General features: G+C 45.6%; 1 protein-coding gene across 1 annotated transcript in view; it reads right to left on the reverse strand.

Moving 5' to 3' along the window:
- Positions 1 to 23,459, reverse strand: part of LOC132834709 (myosin-9-like) — a 112,446-nt gene that overhangs the window by 45,724 nt on the left and 43,263 nt on the right. Inside the window, exons 12-20 of the mRNA XM_060853671.1 lie at positions 23,072 to 23,148; positions 20,830 to 20,926; positions 20,673 to 20,740; positions 19,785 to 19,848; positions 18,578 to 18,724; positions 15,959 to 16,041; positions 11,931 to 11,998; positions 7,805 to 7,853; positions 6,106 to 6,223 (exon numbers count right to left, since the gene is read on the reverse strand). Coding sequence (XP_060709654.1) covers positions 6,106 to 6,223; positions 7,805 to 7,853; positions 11,931 to 11,998; positions 15,959 to 16,041; positions 18,578 to 18,724; positions 19,785 to 19,848; positions 20,673 to 20,740; positions 20,830 to 20,926; positions 23,072 to 23,148 — 771 coding nt within the window. The remainder of the gene's footprint in view (positions 1 to 6,105; positions 6,224 to 7,804; positions 7,854 to 11,930; positions 11,999 to 15,958; positions 16,042 to 18,577; positions 18,725 to 19,784; positions 19,849 to 20,672; positions 20,741 to 20,829; positions 20,927 to 23,071; positions 23,149 to 23,459) is intronic.

Consider the following 23,459-nt stretch of genomic DNA (forward strand, 5'->3'; position numbering starts at 1 on the left):
CAGATGCTGGAGATCAGAGCTGAAAATGTGTTGCTGGAAAAGCGCAGCAGGTCAGGCAGCATCCAAGGAGCAGGAGAATCGACGTTTCGGGCATAAGCCCTTCTTCAGGAATTACTACGCACCCTGCTCTTTGAACTTCATGCTGCTAGGAGGATATTAAACGCTGTGGTTCTCATCTTCTAAATTAAACTTGGCAGGTTTAAGGGAAGTTGCTACTTTTCAACAAGTTTGCATTCAGAGGAGAGACAGCAGGAAAATGGCCAGGAAGCTGGAATCATGCAGCTCACTGAAAATAAGTGAAAGCGAGGACCGCAGATGCTGGAAACCAGAGTTTAGATCAGAGTGGTGCTGGAAAAGCACAGCAGGGCAGGCAGCATCCGAGGAGCAGGAAAATCGACGTTTTGGGCAAAAGCCCTTTATCAGGAATTCCTGATGGGTTTTTGCCCGAAACGTCGATTTTCCAGCTCCCTGGATGCTGCCTGACCTGCTGTGCTTTTCCAGCACCACTCTGATCTAAAGCTCATTGATAGTAATCAGCTGTTCCTGGGACATTGCTGCACAACCTCTTCCTCAAAACCTGGAAAAGGCACCTTCGAGTCAAAAAGTGTGGTGCTGGAAAAGCACAGCTGGTCAGGCAGCATCCGAGGAGCAGGAGAGTCGACGTTTTGAGCATCAGGAATGGGTTCTGACTTTCCTCAAAGTCACCTTCAAGGTAACCCATCAATCAAATAAACCTCTCAAGGTGCAGCAAGGCTTCACTGATTCTTCCTATGCCAACCCAACGCTCCTTATCCTCACAGAGGATAACTGTGGGTGGCACGGTGGCTCAGTGGTTAGCACTGCTGCCTCACAGCGCCAGGGATCCAGGTTCGATTCCAGCCTCAGATGACTGCTCGTGTGGAGTTTGCACATTCGCCCTGTGTCTGTGTGGGTTTCCTCCAAGTACTTTGGTTTCCTCCCACCTTCTAAAGATGTGCCGATCACATGAATTGATCCCAGTGTGTTCAGGGATGTGGAGGTTAGGTGCATTAGTCAGGGTATAAATGTAGGGGATTGGGTCTGGGTGGGTTACTTTTTGGAGGGTCGGTGTGGACTTGTTGGGCTGAAGGGCCTGTTTCCACACTGTAGGGATTCTATGAACTGTATCAAGAGGTCACCATCTCCTGCCCCATGAGTGTTCAGCTCATGAAGCATTCAGATCGATTAGTGCGATTTCACTCAACATGTGCTCGCCCTGTCTTGATGCCTCCAGGCTGATTGATTGGCCTTGGTTTGCTAGTCCCTGGGCTCTGTCTGCTTCACTTGTAGGCAGTCTGTCTGTCGTTCAGATACCAACAGTCCAACCTACGCAATCAATACAACACTGCGCAAAACTCTGCCCTTGAATGAGCCACTCGCCCTACTGAAACAAATTCGACAAAACCTTTCTTCCAAGGGGGCTGCACTGAACTATGTTCATTCCTAAAGTTTGTTCAGTTAATTCAGGCCGAGAGTGGCTCTATGTAGCAGCATTGGAGGGGGCTTCGTGATCGCAAAGCAGCAGATAACTCTTACTACTGCTGCAGATAAGTAGCTAGCAAGTACTAATGGCTTATTCCCCACTATGGGCGGCTTGGGGGCTTAGTGGTTAGCACTGCTGCCCCACAGGGCCAGGGATCCGGGTTCGATTCCTGCCTTGGGTGACTGTCTGTGTGGAGTTTGCATGTTCTCCCAGTGTCTGCGTGGGTTTCGTCTGGGTGTTCCGGTTTCCTCCCACAGCCCGAAAGATGTGCAGGTAAGTGTACTGGCCATGCTAAATTGCCCATCGTGTAGGTGTGTTAGTCAGGGGTAAATATAGGATAAGGGAATGGGTCTGGGTGGGCTACTCTTCAGAGGGTTAGTGTGGACTTGTTGGGCCGAAGGGCCTGTTTCCATACTGTGGGGAATCTAATCTAATCCGACCATAGAAGCTGAAGGAGGTGACTTCAATTTACAGTCAAACACAGAGTGACATTCACTCACAAACACACACTCACACCGACACAAAGACAAACTCACATGGACAAACACAGATAGACACACACTCACATAAACAGAGACAAATAATTTCCCACACACACAGGCAGATACTTACACAGAGACAAATACACACAGACAGGCACAGGTGTTCGCATGCACACACACACACACATGCGCACACATACACACAGGCAGATACTTACACAGAGACAAATACACACAGACAGGCACAGGTGCACACACACACACATGCGCACGCACACACACACATACACGCAGGCAGATACTTACACAGAGACAAATACACACAGACAGGCACAGGTGTGCACACACACACACACACACACACACACAGGCAGATACTTACACAGAGACAAATACACACAGACAGGCACAGGTGTGCACACACACACGCGCACACACACACACACACAGGCAGATACTTACACAGAGACAAATACACACAGGTGTGCACACACACACACAGGCAGATACTTACACAGAGACAAATACACACAGACAGGCACAGGTGTGCACACACACAGATACATAAAGGCGCGCACATGTTCACACACACACACACACACGCACACGCACACACACACACAGAAGAAGTCATATCAGATTCGAAATGATGACTCTGTTTCTCTCTTCACCAATGCTACCAGACCTGCTGGAGTTTCTCCAACACTCGGTGTTTAACAGGCATCCTCTTAGCTTTTTCTCCCAACTTACTGAAACACGGAGATGGTGGAGTGGTGATAACATCACTGGACTCTAGTAACCCAGAGACCCAGGCTAAGGTTTTGGGGACACGGGTTCAGATCCTCCCAGGGAGCTGACAGAAATTAAATTCAAAAATTAAAGATTCATCTCCTGGTCTCTGCTGTGAGTTTACCGAGAATGACAGAACTACCTTCCTTTCAGTAACATTATTAGGTTTCTGAAGGCGATTTATACTGGACTCAAAACGTTAACTCTGTTTCTCTCTCCACACATGCTGCCAGACCTGCTGAGTTTCTCCAGCACTGTCTGTCTTGGCTATTAGCCATTGGTTGGTCGGGGAGAAGGCTGTGAGAATAAATGAGCCGGCTGGAGAGGAGGAGTGATTCCATGGACATTCCAATCCGAGCTGGAAACCCCCCAGCCAGTTCCTCTCCCCAGCCCCTGCCTCCAACGTGGAGCTCCTTGACCATACTCTGGCTGAGATCACATGACCCAGCATTGGTCAAGTGTCAAACCTGGCCCTTTCTCCTCTGGACACTCAAAACAAAGTCAGGAGGGTGTGACCACCCACAGTCGTAAGGCCTGTGACTGTCTCGAACACCCACTATGTAAAGAAATGTAAAATAATACATTAATATTGAAAATGTACAGTGAATTGTCAAGGCTTTGATACTCCTTCACTTCAGAACTGGTGTGAGGAAACATCCTTTTACAAAGCAGTGATCAATCCATGAAGAGGAAGCCACAATCATTGGGTTGCTTAATAATTAGTTAGCGAGTCTTTAACATACTTAACCAAAAAGGCTCTGAGACCATCTTTCATGCAGGTTTACAGAGCTTGAATGAAAGAGTCACTTAATACGCATTTTGTCAATCAGCCTGTGCAGAGATACCATTACACACCTCTGGAGCAGGTGGGACTTGATTCTCGGTCTCCTGCCTCAGAGGTATGGACACTTCCACAGCAGGGAAAAAAAGTGAGGACTGCAGGTGCTGGAGATCAGAGTTGAGACTGTGGTGCTGGAAAAGCACAGCCGGTCAGGCAGCATCCGAGGAGCAGGTGAGTTGACGTTTCGGGCATAAGCCCTTCATCAGGGTATAAGCCCGAAACGTCAATTCTCCTGCTCCTCGGATGTTGCCTGACCGGCTGTGCCTTTCCAGCACTTACAGCACCACACCAGCGTCATTCAATATTATAACACGGAAATAAATCTGTTCAATCAGAATTGGTTTCATATCACATTATTTAAAACTGAAGAGTCTCCCACTCAAAATATAGAGGAGGCAATTTTTGTTCTGTCTCAGAGGGCTGTTAGAGTGAGGAATTCACTTTCCCAGAAATCGGTGGTGGCTGGATGGTCAGATATATTCAAGGCTGAGATGGATAAACTTTCAATGGATGAGCAATCGCGGCAGGTTCCTGAGCAGGTACAGCAAGCGATCAGAAGAGCTAATAGAACGTGATGTTTTATTCTGAGGGGGATTGAGTACAGGAGTAGGGAGCTGATGTTTCAGTTCCACAGCACATTGGTGCGACCACATTCACCGAGACTGGATGCGGGTTTAGTTGGCTGGACGGCTAGTTTGCGTAGCACAGTGACAGCAACAGCATCGGTTCAATTCCCACACTGGCTGTGGTCAACATGAAGGTCCTACTCTCACCATCGCCCCCTACCTGAGGCACGGTGGCCTTCAAGTTAAACTCGACAACAGTCATCTCTCTTTCATGAGTCGTCCACTGGGACTATGGAAACTTTCTCTCAGCTTTTCACAGTACCGGTCACTGTACTTACAGGAAGACATTAATGCATTGAAAGCAGTTCAGAGACAATTAATCCCTGGAATGAGTGGATTGTCTTGTTAGGCAAGGCTAAACCTATATCCATTGGAATTTAGAAGAGTCAGAGATGGCTTAATTGAACCATAGGCAGAAGTGGGTACTGCAGATGTTGGAGATTAGAGTCAAGATTAGAATGGTGCTGGAAAAGCACAGCAGGTCAGGCAACATCCAAGGAGCAGGAAAATCGATGTTTCCTCATGTAGCAGAATCTAGAATGAGGGATTTAAAAACGAAGTGTTGTCCGTATAAGACAGAGGTGAGGAAATGTTTTCTCTCAGAGGGTTGAGTGTCTTTGGAATTCCCTTCCACAAAACGCATTGGGCGCAGAACCCTTCAATAGTTTTAAACTAGAGGTAGATAGATTCTTGATTAAAGATTATCGACAACATGCAAGAATGCAGCCATTGAGGTTAAAATCAGATCAGGCACGATCTTAACAAATGAGACAGCAGGCTCAAAGGGCTGAGTGGCCACTCTCATTCCTTGTTTGTAGGTTAACAGGGAAGGGCAAATAGGAAAGTGGACAGACAAACAGGTGAACCGAGGGGAGTTGGTCAATCAGACGCTCAGGCCTGCTCCACATTCAATAAAACTTGTAGCCATCAGAATAACCAGGAGGGGCCAAATGGCCGACTCCTGCTCCTGGTCCTGGTCCTTGTGATCAGTCCATCAAGGCAATTTGCAGAAAATGAAAATCTAAGGGTTGAGAGGGAGTGATGAAGATAGGAGATGCTGTTGTTGACTTAATCACTAGAAATAACTGAACGTTTCTCAATCCTTTTGGCTTGTTTCTTTCATTTATGCTATATTTTTTATTCTAGTTTTGGAATCAAGTGTGCAACCAAGGTGGCAGCAGTTACACCGGTGGAGACAAGATGGCGCCGAAGAGCAGTGACTTTGTTCCAGTGGCAGTGAAGGGGTCTCAGGCCTAGTCACCAGGCCCATGACAGAGCACTTAACAAGAACAACTTTAAAGCTGGACCCTTTTTTTTGTTTCTTCATTTTTCTGCCTTTATATTCTACCTTTTGGTTTCTTTTCTGTGTTTTAAGATGGCTCTGGAGAGTATCGTGTCACAAGATACACATGACAACAAACAAATCAAACCAAAAGTAGTTTGGATCATCGTATTTTCAATATTCCTGATGCCATGGACATCCAGAACTAGGGGTCACAGTCTCAGAATAAGGGGTAAGCCTTTCGGGGCTGAGATGAGGAAGAATTTCTTCACTCAGAGAGTTGTGAACCTGTGGAATTCTCTCCCATAGGAAGCTGTTGGGACCAGTTTGTTCAATATATTCAAGAGGGAGCTGGATGTGGTCCTTGTGGTTAAAGGGATCAAGTGATTTGGGGAGAAAGTGGGAGTGGGATCATAAGATTGAATGATCAGACAGAATGGTGGTACTGGTCTTAGAGATTGAATAGCCTACTCCTGCGCTTATTGTCTATGTTTCCATAAGAGGGACAGAAATATTTCCCTCATAAGGTCTGTGCCAGTCCCTTTGACTGCCATTTCACTAAAACCACAACAGCCATCCCTCACCTCTCTCAGTCCCTGGATGATGGTATGCTGCTGTCGCTGAATGACCTTGGCATCTTTAAGCTCTTGCTGAAGTGACGATACTCGAGACTGCAGCTCATGTGGCAAAAGCGAGGAGGGACTGCGAGAGACAAAATCATGAGTCGCTTCTAGAAATATTACTTTGGTGTACTGGCAATGCCTAAATTTTATAATCAATAACACCAGATTTCCATCAACAAAGTGCTCATTAAAGGAGGAGATACAGTCTGTTCCATTCAGATAGAAACTAGGTTGTATCATCGAGTTACACAGGGCTAGAGAAAGATAAATTGCCCAACAGAATTCTAGCTATAGGCTTCAGAGTATTTTCAAATGGGGTATCACTGATGTCTGAGGGTGCAAGTGAGGAGTGCACGGAATGTCAAATTGTTACAGTGAGGGTGTGGGGTATATCAGAATGTTACAGTGAGGGTATGGGGTATATCTGGGTATTACAGTGAGGGGTGTGGGCTATATCAGAATGTTAGTGAGGGGTGTGGGGTATATTAGAGTGTTGCAGTGAGGGTGTGGGGTATATCTGGGTGTTATATGTGAGGGATGTGGGTTATATCTGAATGTTGCAGTGAAGGATGCGGGGTATATCAGAGTGTCGCAGTGAGGGGTGTGGGCTATATAAGAGTGTTACAGTGAGTGGTGTGGGGTATATCAGAGCGTTACAGTGAGTGGTGTGGGGTATATCAGAATGTTGCAGTGAGGGGTGTGGGGTATATCAGAGTGTTACAGTGAGTGGTGTGGGGTATATCAGAGTGTTACAGTGAGTGGTGTGGGGTATATCAGAATGTTGCAGTGAGGGGTGTGGGGTATATCAGAGTGTTGCAGTGAAAGTGTGGGGTATATCAGTGTGTTACAGTGAGTGGTGTGGGGTATATCAGTGTGTTACAGTGAGGGGTGTGGGGTATATCAGAGTGTTACAGTGAGTGGTGTGGGGTATATCAGATTGTTGCAGTGAAGTTGTGGGGTATATCAGAATGTTGCAGTGAGAGGTGGGGGGTATATCAGAGTGTTACAGTGAGGGGTGTGGGGTATATCAGAGTGTTACAGTGAGTGGTGTGGGGTATATCAGAATGTTGCAGTGAGAGTGTGGGGTATATCTGAGTGTTGCAGTGAAGGTGTGGGGGAAATCAGAGTGTTAAGGTGAAGGTGTGGAGTATATCAGAGTGTTGCAGTGAAAGTGTGGGGTATATCAGTGTGTTACAGTGAGTGGTGTGGGGTATATCAGTGTGTTACAGTGAGGGGTGTGGGGTATATCAGAGTGTTACAGTGAGTGGTGTGGGGTATATCAGATTGTTGCAGTGAAGGTGTGGGGTATATCAGAATGTTGCAGTGAGAGGTGGGGGGTATATCAGAGTGTTACAGTGAGGGGTGTGGGGTATATCAGAGTGTTACAGTGAGTGGTGTGGGGTATATCAGAATGTTGCAGTGAGAGTGTGGGGTATATCTGAGTGTTGCAGTGAAGGTGTGGGGGAAATCAGAGTGTTAAGGTGAAGGTGTGGAGTATATCAGAGTGTTGCAGTGAGAGTGTGGGGTATATCTGAGTGTTGCAATGAAGGGTGATGGAGTGTACTGTTCTGAGATTCCCTGTCTCACTGTAACTCTCTCTGAGTGAGTTCTGAAATATCAATATCCTCTGACCAGGTTTGATCAGGGTCTTTTGACTTACCTGTTTGTGATCTTTTGTTTGGAATGATGATTGACCAGCTCCCCATTCTCTGCAAAACATGATAAAATGTGGAGATCAGATTGTAAACACATAGCATTCAGCAGGTAACATGCCTTAGAAATGGAGGAGGCCATTCAGTCCCTCAAGAATGCTCTGACACTGAACAAGATTATGACTAATCTGACATCTTACTCTACATATCCATCTTTGCTTTGTGTAACACACTTCCTTCATGTGAAGGAGTAGGTTTTAATTTCACTGAAAAATCTGACTCTAATAATTGACCCAGTCATGCTAGATTCCTCAGCTACCAGACATAGTTTCTCTCCCTCTACCTCTCAGCTCCTTTTAATATCTCTGAAATGTTGATACCAGGGTAAGAGCCCAAGTTTAACAGTGTGATTATTATGAATAGGAGTGGGAATAGGTCATTCGGCCCCTTGAGACTGTCTACCAGTCAGTTAGACAGTTGCTGTTCCGAGATGCACTTACTCACAATTCCCTGCCTGTATCCCTTAACCTTTGTCCCTTCACCACCCTGTCCCCACCCCCACTCAGAAAGACTGTGTTGGACAATGACCCAGGTCCACTGCTTTCTGGGGAGGGTAAATCCACAGAGCAATAGCCCTGTTAAGGAAAAAACTTTTGCCTATGTGTATCTTATTTCATCAACAGCAAACATCCCCTCAGCATCTGACTCATCCAGAGCTCCAGAATCTTATACATTTTCACAGGATCACCTCCCATTCTTTGAAACAAAGCAACATTTGTGGGAGTTAACAGAAATTGTTTTCATTAATAACGTACATGAAAAGACAGTTAAAGGTCAATTGATTGGAGAGGTTGCATAAAAGGAATTACAAGTTGATTTTCATAACTTGCCATTCTGACCCAGACAACGTGCGTAGGTGTTTAAGCAGAGCTTTGTCACAACTCACAGTGCCGTGACCCTTCAACTGAGCGTGGTTCTGAAACCAAGGTCAGTGTTCATCACTGTGAGAGTAACACACAGACAGACACAGAGACACACACAGACACACCCACACAGACAGACACACACACACACCCACAGACAGACATACCCACAGACACAAACACAAGCATACACACACCCTCACACACAGACACACCCTCACACACAGACACACCCTCACACACAGACAGACATACCCACAGACATAAATACACACCCAGACACACACAGAAACACACCCAGACACACCCACACGGACAGACACACCCACACACCCCCACAGACAGACATATCCACAGACACAAGCACAAGCATACACACACCCTCACACACAGATAGACACAGACACACCCTCACACACAGACACATGCACCCACAGACAGACATACCCACAGACACAAATACACACTCACACACACAGACAGACACAGAGACACACACAGACACCCCACACAGACAGATAAACACACACCCACAGACAGACATACCCACAGGCACAAACACAAGCATACACACACCATCACACACTGACAGACACACTCACACTAACCACAGACACACACCCACAGACATACCCACAGACACAAATACACACCCTCACACACACAGACACATAGACACATCCTCACACAGACAGACACAAATGCACACAGACACACTCTCACACACAGACAGATACAAATGCCCACAGACACACTCTCACACACAGACATGCACAAACGCACAGACATACACACACCCACACACAGTCACACCTACATAAACACACACAGACACCCTCACACACAGACAGAAACAAATGCACACATAGACACACCCTCACACACACAGACACCCTCACACACATATATTCATGCAGAAACACCTACACACACGTCAGGTGCACCTTAGCACGAATCCACTGGCCTGGCACCATACTGTTCTTAGCTGGAGAAAAAAAGTTGGTGTGTGAACACACACCCTGGAATCCCATTGGCAAGGAAAGGGGCAAATCATTTCAGGTTCCCACCACCAAGTCCTATTTGGCATTCCCTTCAGCAAGAGATGGTGAAAGAGGGAAGAAGTGAGACAGACAGAGAGAGGAGAGAGAGAGAGCTTGGGGTCATGTACCAGGAGTGGGGTTGAACCTAGAGGAAAGTAAAACAGACTGTTGCACACAATTTAAAGTTATCTTCAGATACCAGAACAGAAACAGATCGGAATTCTAACAAGAAAGCTGAAGTGGACGCAGGGAATGTTTTATATATACACACACACAACACACAACACACTCTTCACTCTAATCTCCAGCATCTGCAGCCCTCACTTTCACCTCGATTTGGGAACTAATTCAAGAGATAGCTGAGCCGATGCTGCCATCCTGTGGCAATGTCATACAATAGCAGCAGTTTAACAGCAGCAAGTTCCGAGGCTCAGGAATAGAGTTGATAAAGTGCAAAAAGGTAAAAGAAAGGAAATACTGGATCATGACCAAACAAACACGAAGATAACGGACAGGAAGTTGCGAAGAAACCCTATATAATCCAGTAATTCATTCATTGAAACAATGTCATATCACTGAAAGGAATAATGACTTCTTTTTATAAAGTATTTTTCATGCCATCAAGATGATCTGAAGTGTTTTACATTCCGTGAGCTCCATTTCTTTGAAGTCTGGACACTGATGTGATGCAGCTGCCAATTTGCAAAGGTACAGCTCCCACAAACAGCAACATGGCAATAAGAAACACCCAGAATGCTGGAGAAACTCAGCATGGCCTGGCCAAGTCCATGGAGAGAGAGTTAGCATTTTGAGTCTGGTAAAACTCCTTCAGAATTGGAGGAGAGATCAAAGAACAGTCTCTTCAGTTCCAAAGAAGAGTCATTCTGGACTCAAAAGGTTAACTCGGTTTCTCTCTCTGCAGATGCTGCAAGACCTGCTGAATTTCTCCAGCATTCTTGGTGCTATGTTTCAGAGCTGCAGAATTTAGCCTTTACTTGCAGGTCATGGATCATCATTGCTGCTGTAACAATCTTCCAAATGAATTTTCCTTCCATTACCCCTGACTTCAAGTCATAAAGGTGTACAACACGGAAACAGGCCCTTCGGTCCGACTGGTCCATGCCGACCAGATATCCTGAATTAATGAGTCCCATTTGCCAGCACTTGGCCCATATCCCTCTTCACCCTTCCCATTCCCATTCATGTACCCATCCAGATGCCTTTTTTTTCGATTACTTACAGATTAGATTACTTACAGTGTGGAACAGGCCCTTCGGCCCAACAAGTCCACACCGACCCGCCGAAGCACAACCCACCCAGACCCCTACATTTACCCCATACCTAACGCTACGGGCAATTTAGCATGGGCAATTCACCTGACCCGCACATCTTTGGACTGTGGGAGGAAACCGGAGCACCCGGAGGAAACCCACGCAGACACGGGAACGTGCAAACTCCACACAGTCAGTCACCTGAGGCGGGAATTGAACCCGGGTCTCAGGCGCTGTGAGGCAGCAGTGCTAACCACTGTGCCACCGTGCCGCCCACCTTTTAAATGTCTCTTCCTAGATTGCCTGTACTCCCAGCAGTGGCCACCACTCAAACCTGGCACTGTTGGGATGACTCTACAGCAGGACCTTCACAGAAAGAGACAAGAGCAAAAAGGTCTTGCCCCTGAGCCAATGACTGCCTCTCTGAGCGTAAAATGACTGTGGGTCAGCAAGCATTTTAGTAGGAGGACTCAAGGCAGTCCTCTTGGCCAAGGTAGGGAGCAGGAAAATAGAGCACCCTATTAAATCCAACCCATTACCTGAGTATTATCACATTGCTGTTTGTGAGAGCTTGTGCACAAAAAGGCGGCTGTGGCTCCTGTGTTACAACAGTGACTACATATCAAATACGACTCACTGGCTGTAAAGTACCTTGGGGTGCCCCAAGGGGGTGAACTGTGCTATATAAATGCAAGTGTAATCTCTCAGCCTGTTATCATTACTTATTTTTCAAGAGTGTTTTCATGAGAAATGTTTAAAAAGTGATCACCCCATCGTCGGTGAAAGGACTTCCAGAGAAAACTAGAGGCAGTATGGATATTTTAAAAGGGCAAATATATTTATAGCAGTCCTTCAAAACCCCCCCTTAATTAACCTTGGAGGTAAAATTCAGACACTTACCATCTGACCCCGAGGAGAGCTGATCTTCAAATAGCATCCTGTCATCATCGTCATTGCAGTGCTTATCACTGGCAGGACAAGAGAACAAGCAGTGTGTCAGTGTGAATATGCATGAAATAACTGGATGCAGAAACAGCGTAACAGAGAAAGAGGGAGACCCTAAATCACAGGCAAATGTAAAGAAAAAAAGAAAGAGAGGGAAGGGCAAACAAGAGAGAGGGAGGTGAGATTCGTGGTGGAAAAGAGAGAGAGAGAGAGAGAGAGACAGGAGTAGTAAGACAAACGAGGCATAGGGCGGACAGGTATGACCACAAGACATAGGAGTAGAGCGAGGCCATTTGGCCCATCGAGTATGCTCTGCCATTGATCATGGCTGATATGCATCTCAACCCCATTCTCCCGCCTTCTCCCCATAACTGTTCATCCCCTTTCTAATCAAGAATCTAAATTGAAAATGCTGGAAAAGCTCAGCAGGTCTGGCAGCATCTGTGGAGAGAAATCACTGTTGATGTTTCCATTCTGAGGAAGGGACACTCGACCCGAAATGCTAACTCTGATTTCTCTCAGCTGATGCTGCCAGACCTGCTGAGCTTTTCCAGCATTTTCTATTTCTGTTTCTGATTTACAGCATCCGCGGTTCTTTTGGTTTTCAATCAAGAACCTATCTATCTCTAACTTTAATGCACTCAGTGACTCGGCCTCCACAGCCCTCTGGGGCAATGAGTCTGACAGAGTCACCACCCTCAGGCTGAAGAAATTCCTCCTCATCTCAGTCTAAAGGGCCCTCCCTTCACTCTGAGGCCATGTCCTTGAGTCTTAGTCTCTTCGGCTGATGGAAACATCCATTCTATCCAGACCTCTGATCCCCCCCCTCATTCTTCTAAACTCCACTGTGTACAGCGTCCTCACCCCCTCTTCATATGATAAGCCCTTCATCCCCAGGACCATTCTTGCAAACCTTCTCTGGACCCCCTCCAAGGTCAGCATGTCCTTCCTTAGATAACTGCTCACGATATCACAAATAAAAAGAGGGAGATAAAATAAAAGTGAAAAGGAAGAAAGAGAGACTGTAATAAACACAATTCTGAGGAAGACGACATATCGGACTGGAAATGATCATTCTCCACAGATGCTGCTAGACCTGCTGAGATTCTCTAGCCTTCTCTCCTCATTCCTGAAGAAGGGCTTATGCCCGAAACATTGACTCTCCTGCTCCTTGGATGCTGCCTGACCTGCTGCGCTTTTCCAGCAACACATTTTCAGCTTCTCTCTTCATTTCCCATTTTTAGCGCCCACCGTATTTGGCCTCTATTTAAAGAGAGACCACATTTGGTTTGTAAAGGTTATCCTTTAATGCCTTGAAGTCCAATTCTTCAAATATTGGCCATAGGTAACACGCGAAAGGCTGTCAAAGTGATGGTTCCTGCTGCTCCGCTAAAGCCCTGATGTTCAGGTGACAGACAGTGGAAGGCCACTCACAATCGTTTCAAAACTACAAGGGTTGGAAAATGATAAAGGATGACCGACATGAAACCTTAACCCAGTCTCTCTCTCTCCAAAGACATTAGCTGCATATTCCTAACATTTTTAGTTTTCCTTCTAGAAAAACACTAGACAATCCAGCACAGTCACAAACTCACCGAGTGGTGAATGTTGGTGAAGATATTGTTGATAAGGGCATAATAAATCTACCAGTTCAACAGTTGGATATCAAAAACTCACCAGATACAGTCTAACATTCGAAACAAAATAGAGTAACTATTCATTCACAGGGTGTTCATTGGAAGGATGGGCAGTTCTTGCTCGTTATGTCAAAAACAAGAAGGCAGATTACTATCTAAATGGAGTCAGGTTAGGTAAAGGGGAAATACATCGAGATCTAGGTGTTCTTGTACATCAGTCAATGAAGGTAAGCATGCAGGTACAGCAGGGAGTGAAGAAAGCTAACAGCATGCTGGCCTTCATAACAAGAGGAATTGAGTATAGGAGCAAAGAGGTCCTTCTGCAGCTACACAGGGCCCTGGTGAGACTATACCTGGAGTATTGTGTGCAGTTTTGGTCTCCAAATTTGAGGAAAGACATTCTGGCTATTGAGGGAGTGCAGCATAAGTTCACGAGGTCAGTTTCCGAAATGGCGGGACTATCAGATGTTGAAGAATTGGAGCGACTGGGCTTGTATACCCTTGAGTTTAGAAGGACGAGAGGAGATCTGATTGAGACATATAAGATTATCAAAGGATTGGACATTCTGGTGGCAGGAAGCATGTTTCTGCTGATGGGTGAGTCCCGACCCAGAGGACATAGTTTAAAAATGCGGGGTAGGCCAGTTAGAACAGAGTTGAGGAGAAACTTTTTCACCCAGAGAGTGGTGGGTATGTGGAATGCTCTGCCCCAGAAGGCTGCAGAGACCAAGTCTCTGGATACTTTCAAGAAAGAGATGCATACAGCTCTTAAGGATCGTGGAATCAAGGGTTATGGGGATAAGGCAGGAACAGGATACTGATTGAGGATGATCAGCCATGATCATAATGAATGGTGGTGTTGGTTCGAAGGGCAGAATGGCCTACTCCTGCACCTATTGTCTATTGCCTACCTCTAGTTGCTTTTGAACTGAGCAGCTCATTCAACCTATTGGGTTTCCCTGCTATAGGAAGGATTTTGTGAAACTTGTGAAAGGGTTCAGAAAAGATTTACAAGGATATTGCCAGAGTTAGAGAGTTTGAGCTATTGGGAGAGGCTGGGGATGTTTCCACCGGGATCCACCCATCAGGGTTGAACCAGAAAAGGTGTCGTCCATCCAGCCCTTAGACCATGTCTCACCATCTAACCTGGTCTGTCATCCAACTCCTCATTCGCCCCTTTACTCCTCAATATATTTTATTCACAAAGTTCTATCAATCTCATATGTCAAAATAGCAACCGATCAATTGAAATATGACTGGAAGGAGAGACACATTGCCAAGGTTTTTCGACTTGCTTTCATCAGGATAAATGCAAGAACGCCACATTTCAAACGATTCTGGTCTCCCCGCGATAGGAAAGATGCTGTTAAACCTCAAAGGGTGCAGAAACGATTTACAAGGATGTTACCAGGGTTACAGGGTTTGAGCTACAGGGAGAGGCTGAATAGGCTGGGGCTGTTTTCCGTGGAGCGTCAGAGGTTGAGGCGTGACCTTATAGAGATTTATAAAATAATGAGGGTCATGGATAGGGTAAATAGACAAGGTCTTATCCCTGAGGTGGGGGAATCCAAAACTTAGAGGGCGTAGTTCTAAGGTGAGAAGGGAAAGATATAAAATGGACCTAATGGGCATTTCTTTTCACACAGAGGGTGATATGTGTATGGAATGAGCTGCCAGAGGAAGTGGTGGAGGCTGGGACAATTACAGCACTTTAAAAGGCATCAGGATGGGTGTATGAATAGGAAGGATTTAGAGGGATATGGGTCAACTGTCGTAAATGGGACTAGATTAAGTTAGGATATCTGGTCAGCATGGATGAGTTGGACTGAAGAGTTTGTTTCCATGCTGTATGTATTTCAGAGTTAATCCCACTGCTTTAAATCTGGAGTCACATGGAGGTCAGACTAGGTCAGGACGACAGATTTCTTTCCCTCAAGGGCATTAGTGAACCCAGTGGGTTTTTACAATAATTAGCAAATGTTTACATGGTCATCGTTAGTTTTCAATTCCAGATTTTTAACTGAATTCATCCTTCTTTGATGACAGGATTCAAACCCTGAACATTCCTAGGGGTCCCGAGGAGTAGTCAGTCAGGAACAAGACACTATTGCATTGCCTCCCATGTGGAAATAAAAACAGAAATTGCTGGAGAAACTCAGTTGGTCTGGAGAGAGAGAGAGAGAGAGTTAACATTACAAGTCCAGCACTCACTGATTTCATTACTGATTTCCAGCGTCCATGTAATATGGCTTTTACAGAATAATATTGGAGGGGAGTTAGAGCTGTTAACACACAATATTGGAACAGATGAATCAGAACTGATGCTTTTTTTCTAGCTGAACATACCAATTGCAGTCTGGCTCTAGGTCAATAGAATTTCCTTCAGTCAGGGCAATTTGGCTCCGATAAAACGTTTGCATTCCTGTAGCCTGGGAGGAAATTCAAAGGGCAGTTAGAGAGGACTGCACCCATTCTGTTTATCAAAGAGATTATTCCAAATGCTAACAAGTCATCAGTTTTGCAGTTAACACGGCTTGCATTTACCTAGTGCCTTTATCATCCTCAGCGCATCCCAAAGCAGTTTGCAACCAGTGGGGTAGTTTCCGAAGTGAGGTCACTGTTGACTGGTCAGAAACACAGCAGCCAATGTGTGCGCAGTAAGATTCCACAAACACCACCGCAATTATGATCGGAAAACTGACCATACCAGCGGCCAGAAACTGAACTGGACTCATTATATAAAAACAGTGGCTACAAGAGCAGGCCAGAGGCTGGGAATCCTGCAGTAGATGCTTCACCTCCTGACTCCCCCAAAGCCTGTCCAGCATCTCGAAGGCAGAAGTCAGGGGTATGATGGAATACTCCCCACTTGTCTGGAAAAGTGCAACAACACACAAGAAGCTTGACACCATCCAGGCCAAAGTAGCCTGCTTGATTGGAACCACATCCTCAAATATTCAGTGACTCCACTGCCAATGCTCAGTAGCAACAGTGTGTGCTATTTGCAAGATGCAATGTACAAATTTGTCAAAAATCCTTAAACCTTCAAAACCACAACCACTTCCATCTAAAAGATCAAGGGCAGCAGATACATGGAACACCACCTCCTGCAAATTCCCCTCCAAACCACACACCATCCTGAGCTGATAATGTCACTGGGTCAAAATCCTGAAAATCTCTCCCTCATGACATTATGGGTTTACCTTTGGCACATGGACTGCAGCGATTCAAGATGGCAGCTCACCCCCGCCTTCTCAAGGGGCAGCTAGGGATGGGCAATAAATGCTGGCCCAGCCAGTGACACCCACATCCCACAAATGAATAAAAAAACATAATCTACTGCAATGATGTTGATTTAAGGATCAAATATTGGCTCATAATATTGCAAGCTCAAAGTGAGAGTCCTACCAACTGAGCAACAATCTAAAGGTATATCAGGAATAAAAGAATGACTAGAGTAAGATTAAAGCCAATCAAGGATAGTAGTGTGAAGGTCTAAATGAATATTTTTCATCAGTATTCACACAGGAAAAGGACAATGTTGTCAAGGAGAACATTTTGGAAGGAGTAACAGGAATAAAGACCACTGGTAAGTTGCTTGGTAGTGTGGATGAGCAGAGAGATCTCAATGTCCATGTACATAGACCCCTGAAAGTTGCCATCTATGTTGATAGGGTTGTTAAGAAGGCATATGGTGTGTTGGCTTTATTAGGAGAGGGATTGAGTATCGGAGCCAAGAAGTCATGTTGCAGCTGGACAAAACTCTGGTGCGGTCGCAATTGGAGTATTGCGTACAGTTCTGATCACCGCATTATAGGAAGGATGTGGAAGTTTTGGAAAGGGTTCGGAGGAAATTTACCAGGATGTTGCCTGGTATGGAGGGAAGGTTTAATGAGGAAAGGCTGAGGGACTTGAGGTTTTCATTAGAAAGAGGAAAGTTGAGAGGTGACTTAATTGAGACACATAAAATAATCAGAGGGTTGGATAGGGTGGACAGTAAGAGCCTTTTTCCTTGGATGGTGATGGTGAGGAGACATAGCTTTAAATTGAGGAGTGATAGATACAGGACAGATGTCAGAGGTAGGAGGGATGTGGAATATGGAATGGGGATGTGGACTGCCCTGCCACAACAGTTGTAGACTCGCCAACTCTCAGAGCATTTAGACGGTCATTGGATAAACATATGGACAAAAATGGAATAGTGTAGGTTAGATAGACTTCAGATTGGTTTCACCAGTCAGTGCAATATTGAGGATAGAAGGGCCAGTACTGCGCTGTAACGTCCTACATTCTATGTAACAGTTAACACCATGCAATAATATTACTGCACCTTACACATTATCTGAAGAGCACTTTAAATTGTACTACAAAACAAGATTTTAACATCCTTGGTATGGTATCTGTGTTGTCCCAGGGTGTGGTGTATTGTATTAGTCATGATGCCTGTGCCCCCACCTCAGAGTTTGGAGGCTGTGGATTCAGGCATCACTGTCATGACTCGAGCATTAAATCTTTTGTATAGCACCTTCAGAATCACGAATCCTGCTTTTCTGCGCTTTCAACTGTAAATAGACAATATTTATCCCCCAGCCAACATCCCAAACAACAGAATCTACAAGGTACAGGAGCAGATTTGGTCCGTCCAGGCTGCTCTACCGTTCAACGAGATCTGACAATCCTTGACTCTACTTTCCGGCATTTTTTCTTATTAATTATCACAGGGCTGCCTGTGGGGACTTGTAAATTGGCTGTAGGGGTTTCCCATGTTATAACTCTTCTTTGGCTGAAAGCATTCCAGGATATATAGTAGGCATGAAAAAGCATTATGTAACTGCCAGTCTTCCTGTCTTTTGGTTTAACTTCTTACAAGAACACACTTAACGAAAATTAAAGTTAGAGTTGCTGTCTCAGCATTTCCCCGGGTACAGACTCCCAAGAGTTCTCAGCGGCAGAGCGGGTACGTACTTGGCTTGGCTGGTCCTGCTCCAGGAGCTCGGCGGCCCGTTTTAACTCGTAAACTTGACGCTGCAGTTTTTGCCTCCGGCTTTTCTCAAGCTCTAACTCCTGCTTGCAAGCATCAAGTTCCACCCGGGCTAGAGGGGGACTCTCTGACTGAAAACATCGAAAAATTTCATATTATTTACATCCATCTGGGCTGAACCAGAAAAGGCGTCACCTATACAGCCCTTAGACTATGTTTCACCATTTAGCCTAATCTGTCATCCAACTCCCCACGGCTCATTCGCCCCTTTACTCCTCAACATATTTTATTCACAAAGTTCTATCAATCTCAATTAGCAACTAATCAATTGAAATATGACTGGAAGGAAAGACATGTTGCCAAGGTTTCTCGACTTGCTTTCATCAGGATAAATGCAAGAACGCCGCATTTCAAACGATTCTGGTCTCCCCGCGATAGGAAGAATGTTGTGAAACTTGAAAAGGTTCAGAAAAGGTTTACAAGGATGTCGCCAGGGTTGGAGGGTTTGAGCTACAGGGAGAGGCTGAACAGGCTGGAGCTGCTTTCCTGCTGAGGGATGACCTTATAGAGGTTTATAAAATCATGGCCAGGGTGAATAGACAAAGTCTTTTCCCTGGGGTGGGGGAGTCTGAAACTAGAGAGCATAGCTTTAGGGTGACAGGGGAAAGATATAAAAGGGGCAACTTTTTCACACAGAGGGTGGTGTGTGTATGGAACGAGCTGCCAGAGGAAGTGGTGGAGGCTGGTACCATTACAACATTTAAAAGGCAACTGAATGGGTATATGAATAGGAAGGGTTTAGAGGGATATGGGCCAAATGCTGGTAAATGCAACTAGGTTAGTTTAGGATATCTGGTCAGCATGGTTAAGTTGGACCAATGGTCTATTTCCATGCTGTACAGCTCCATTACTCTACATTAAGTCACAATTAAGAAGATTGTTGTGAATATATGTGGCCTCACATTCATGTACATGGTCAGACAGACAGACAGACACCCCCCCCCCCCACACACACACACACATACACACACACACACACACACACAGAGTCACATGTGCATACACCCACATATGTCCACACAGGCTGAGATAGCCTCATCCTTGTAATGCTGAGTACTTACAGGGTGACATCGGTTATGAGATTTGTTCCAAGTTTTAATTTGGAATAACACAAGTCACCGGTGGCAGTACCTTGAATTTCTTCAATTCCGTTTCCATCTCAGTCTTTTCTTTTTCAAGTTCACATATCCTGTCACTGCGTAAAAATGAGAGGAACCGTAATGTCTTAGTTACCATCCTCTTCCACTGCTGGCTCACCCCACCTTCAATTCAACAGAGAGGCAGAGATGGAGGGACAGAGGAAGAAAGAGAGATGGAGGGAGAGAGGGAGAGAGAACGATGGAGGGAGAGAGGAAGAAAAAGAGAGAGAGAGAGAGAGTGAGGGAGGGAGAGAGCGAGGGAGAGGGAGAGAGGGAGATGGTGAGAGATATAGAGAGATGGAAACAGAGCGATGGAGGGAGAGAGGAAGAAAGAGGGATGGAGGTAGAGAGGGAGAAAGAGCGATGAAGGGAGAGAGAGAGAGCAATGGAGGAAGAGAGAGATGGAAAGAGAAAGACAGAGAGAGAGAGAGAGACAGGGAGGGAGAGAGAGAGAGGAGAGAGAAGAGAGAGAGAGGAGAGAAGAGAGAGAGAGGAGAGAGAGGAGAGAGAAGAAAGAGAAGAGAGAGAGAAGAGAGAGAGAAGAGAGAAGAGAGAGAGAAGAGAGAGAGAGGAGAGAGAAGAGAAGAGAGAGAGAGAGGAGAGAGAAGAGAGGAGAGAGAGAGAGGAGAGGAGAGAGAAGAGAGAGAGAGAGATGAGAGGAGAGAGAAAAGAGGAGAGAGAAAAGAGGAGAGAGAAGAGAGGAGAGAGAAGAGAGAGAGAGAGGAGAGAGAAGAGAGAGAGAGAGGAGAGAGAGGAGAGAGAGAGGAGAGAGGGAGAGAGAGGGAGCTGGAGGAGGAGCAGGAGAGGGAGCGGGAGAGAGAGAGAGAGAGAGAAGGGAAGAGAGAGAGATAATTGCCCAGTGTGGACGTAAGGAACTTACTGGCTCTTCTGGAGTTCAGCGTGGAGGCTCTCCAGGTTACTGGAAACCTTCAGAGAACCTTGCAGTGCCTGAAGGGAGAGAGACAACTGATGAACCAGTGATTAGGTAAAACAGAACATTCTCAGAACCGGTGATGATTTGGATGCGAGACACTTACAGAGTCACTGGCGATATCTCGCTGGAGCTGGAGGAGATGAATGATCCGCTCACTCTCCTCTTGCTGCTTTTTAAGCTGCACCTTTTCTGCTGTCATCCTAAAACCAGGAGAGGGAGAAGATCAGTCACTGCCAGACTTATATCCATGAACCGACTAATAAAAGCCGCAAAGACCCCGCTGACTGTCACATTGGGTCCCAAAGTGCACCCACGAGTGAGGCTCTCCTCATTTGCGCTCAGTATGAGTAAAGTAGATCACTGCCTCTTATACCACCTCTTCCCAAAGTTAACAGCCACAGCTACCTGGGCCCTAAACTCATAAATCGCTTTACTTTCTGAATGACGCTGCTGAAATCCTGTTTAGCTTTTGGCCATCTGTCTGAATATTATTATTTTTTGTATTCATTCACAGTCATCGCTGACTGGTCCACCATTTATTGCCCATCCCTAATTACCCAGAGGGCAGTTAAAAGTCAACCACATTGCTGTGGGTCTGGAGTCACATGTAGGCCAGACCAGGTAAGGATGGAAGATTTCCTTCCCTAAATGACATTGGTGAACCAGATGGATGCTCCCCCCAACAATAGTTTCATGGTCATCTTTAGACTCTCCAGATCATTAATGAGTGAGTATGTGGGATTTGCTACAATTTCAAGGGGTCGCGGTGAATAGCACAGATGGTTTTACAGGGAAACGAGACAGACACATGAGGGCGAAAGGATAGATCAGACATTTTCTACAAGTTGAGCAGAAATTCCTGAATTTTATCCCAACATAACCCCAAATCGAGGCTTAAAAACAGTTGTGACCCTACAACGGGCAACAGCAGGATGAGGAAGAACATATTGTCATAGACCAGACCAGATCCCCTCAAAATATTTTAAGAAGGTAGCCTAGACCCTAACGCTTTCTTATTTTTAAAGGAAAATGTAAAGTGCTGTGTTCCAGATATAATACAACTGGTCAAACTACTCAATGTTAAGCAAAACACAATTTATTTAAACACTAGCATTAAAATAAAAATGAGAATAACTTAACTCAACTGGACAACTTAACAGAATAATATATGCAGTACCTATTATTAATTAACTGTTCCAATACAGTAACATCCCATTAATATACCCCTTAGCAAAAAGGAAAATTCAGACACAGATTCTGACATGCAGTTCTCCCATCCAGGAGGAACAGAAAATTCAGAGAGCAGCAGCAGCCAGGACACATTCACCGAAGCTTCCACCTCTGTTGAGACCTCAATAGCTTCTGCTTAAAGCTAAACCAAAAAAAAACAGAACTCCTGATTGGTGAGAGCTGGCCACGCCCATTCCACCTGCTTAAATAAACCCCAATGCTTCCCAAGCTGTTTACTCCAGCAGTTCCGGTAGACCGGTTGGCGTTCGGCCCTACGACCACACTTCAAAGAAAAAATTCAAGACAAAATAATTTCTGAACATCCCAGCATCGTCGCAATATCTTGATAGCAGCAGGCGTGGTGCTTGGGGGATGGGGAAGGTGGATATTGCAAGTTCAGCTTCAGAGTTTGCAACCTCAAAAGTTGAGCTCGTGGTCTGACCCTCCCACTTCAGGAAGTCCTGGGTTAGAGGAGACAGGGTGGGAGAAGGCTAGTGGGGAGCTTAAGCACATTCACGCCAGGATACAGCAGGCTGTATCTTAGACAGGACCTTAAATGATTACAATTACTGTGCATTTGACTTTTTAATAATGGTTTAAAAATAGGTGATTACAGATTAACCTCGTCTGATAAATCAATGTGATGCAGTATTACTCACAAAGTCTTATGGGCATGGTGAAATGTCCAGGAGTGACACAAACATCCATGTGCAGACACATGAACATACAGACATGCGCACACATACACAAACACACACACAAACAAAAATACACACACAAACACATGCATAGAAATACGTACACACATACACATAGACACAAACACACGCACAAACACACAGACACAGATATACGTGTGTACACACAAACGCGTGCACACACACAGAATCACACAGACACAAACACAAACACACACACAAACAAAAATACACACACAAACACATGCATAGAAATACGTACACACATACACATAGACACAAACACACGCACAAACACACACACACAGATATACATGTGCACACACAAACGCATGCACACACACAGAATCACACAGACACAAACACACAAACACAGACACTAACACACAGATACAGACACACACACACAATTTATACCTGGTTAAAGTGGCCCTCAGCTCAAACAACTCCTCCAGATCAGCTGCAAAGCTCTCACAATCTCCCGGTGAATCGGCCTGCAGGGTGGGGAGATGGGGGGGAATGGGGGGGGTGGGGGCGAGGGAAGGAGCCAGCAGAAAGACAGCGATCAGTCTAACACAGCACCACATTGGCTGCTTCTGATTACTTCAAAACCAACAACGTTCAGGGCAGAGCGAGTGAACTGACCCTGGCGTGGTGACCCTCACTGCCAGTACATCGAGAGTAGGTGAGTCAGAGCTCCCAGCCTGGGAACTTGTAAAATGGAAATAAAATCAGATGACATAGGAGCAGAAGGTAGGCCATTCAGCCCATCGAGTCTACTCCACCATTCAATGAGGTCACGGCT

This window comes from Hemiscyllium ocellatum, chromosome 42, assembly GCF_020745735.1.
Source record: "Hemiscyllium ocellatum isolate sHemOce1 chromosome 42, sHemOce1.pat.X.cur, whole genome shotgun sequence".
Taxonomy (NCBI): Eukaryota; Metazoa; Chordata; class Chondrichthyes; order Orectolobiformes; family Hemiscylliidae; genus Hemiscyllium; species Hemiscyllium ocellatum.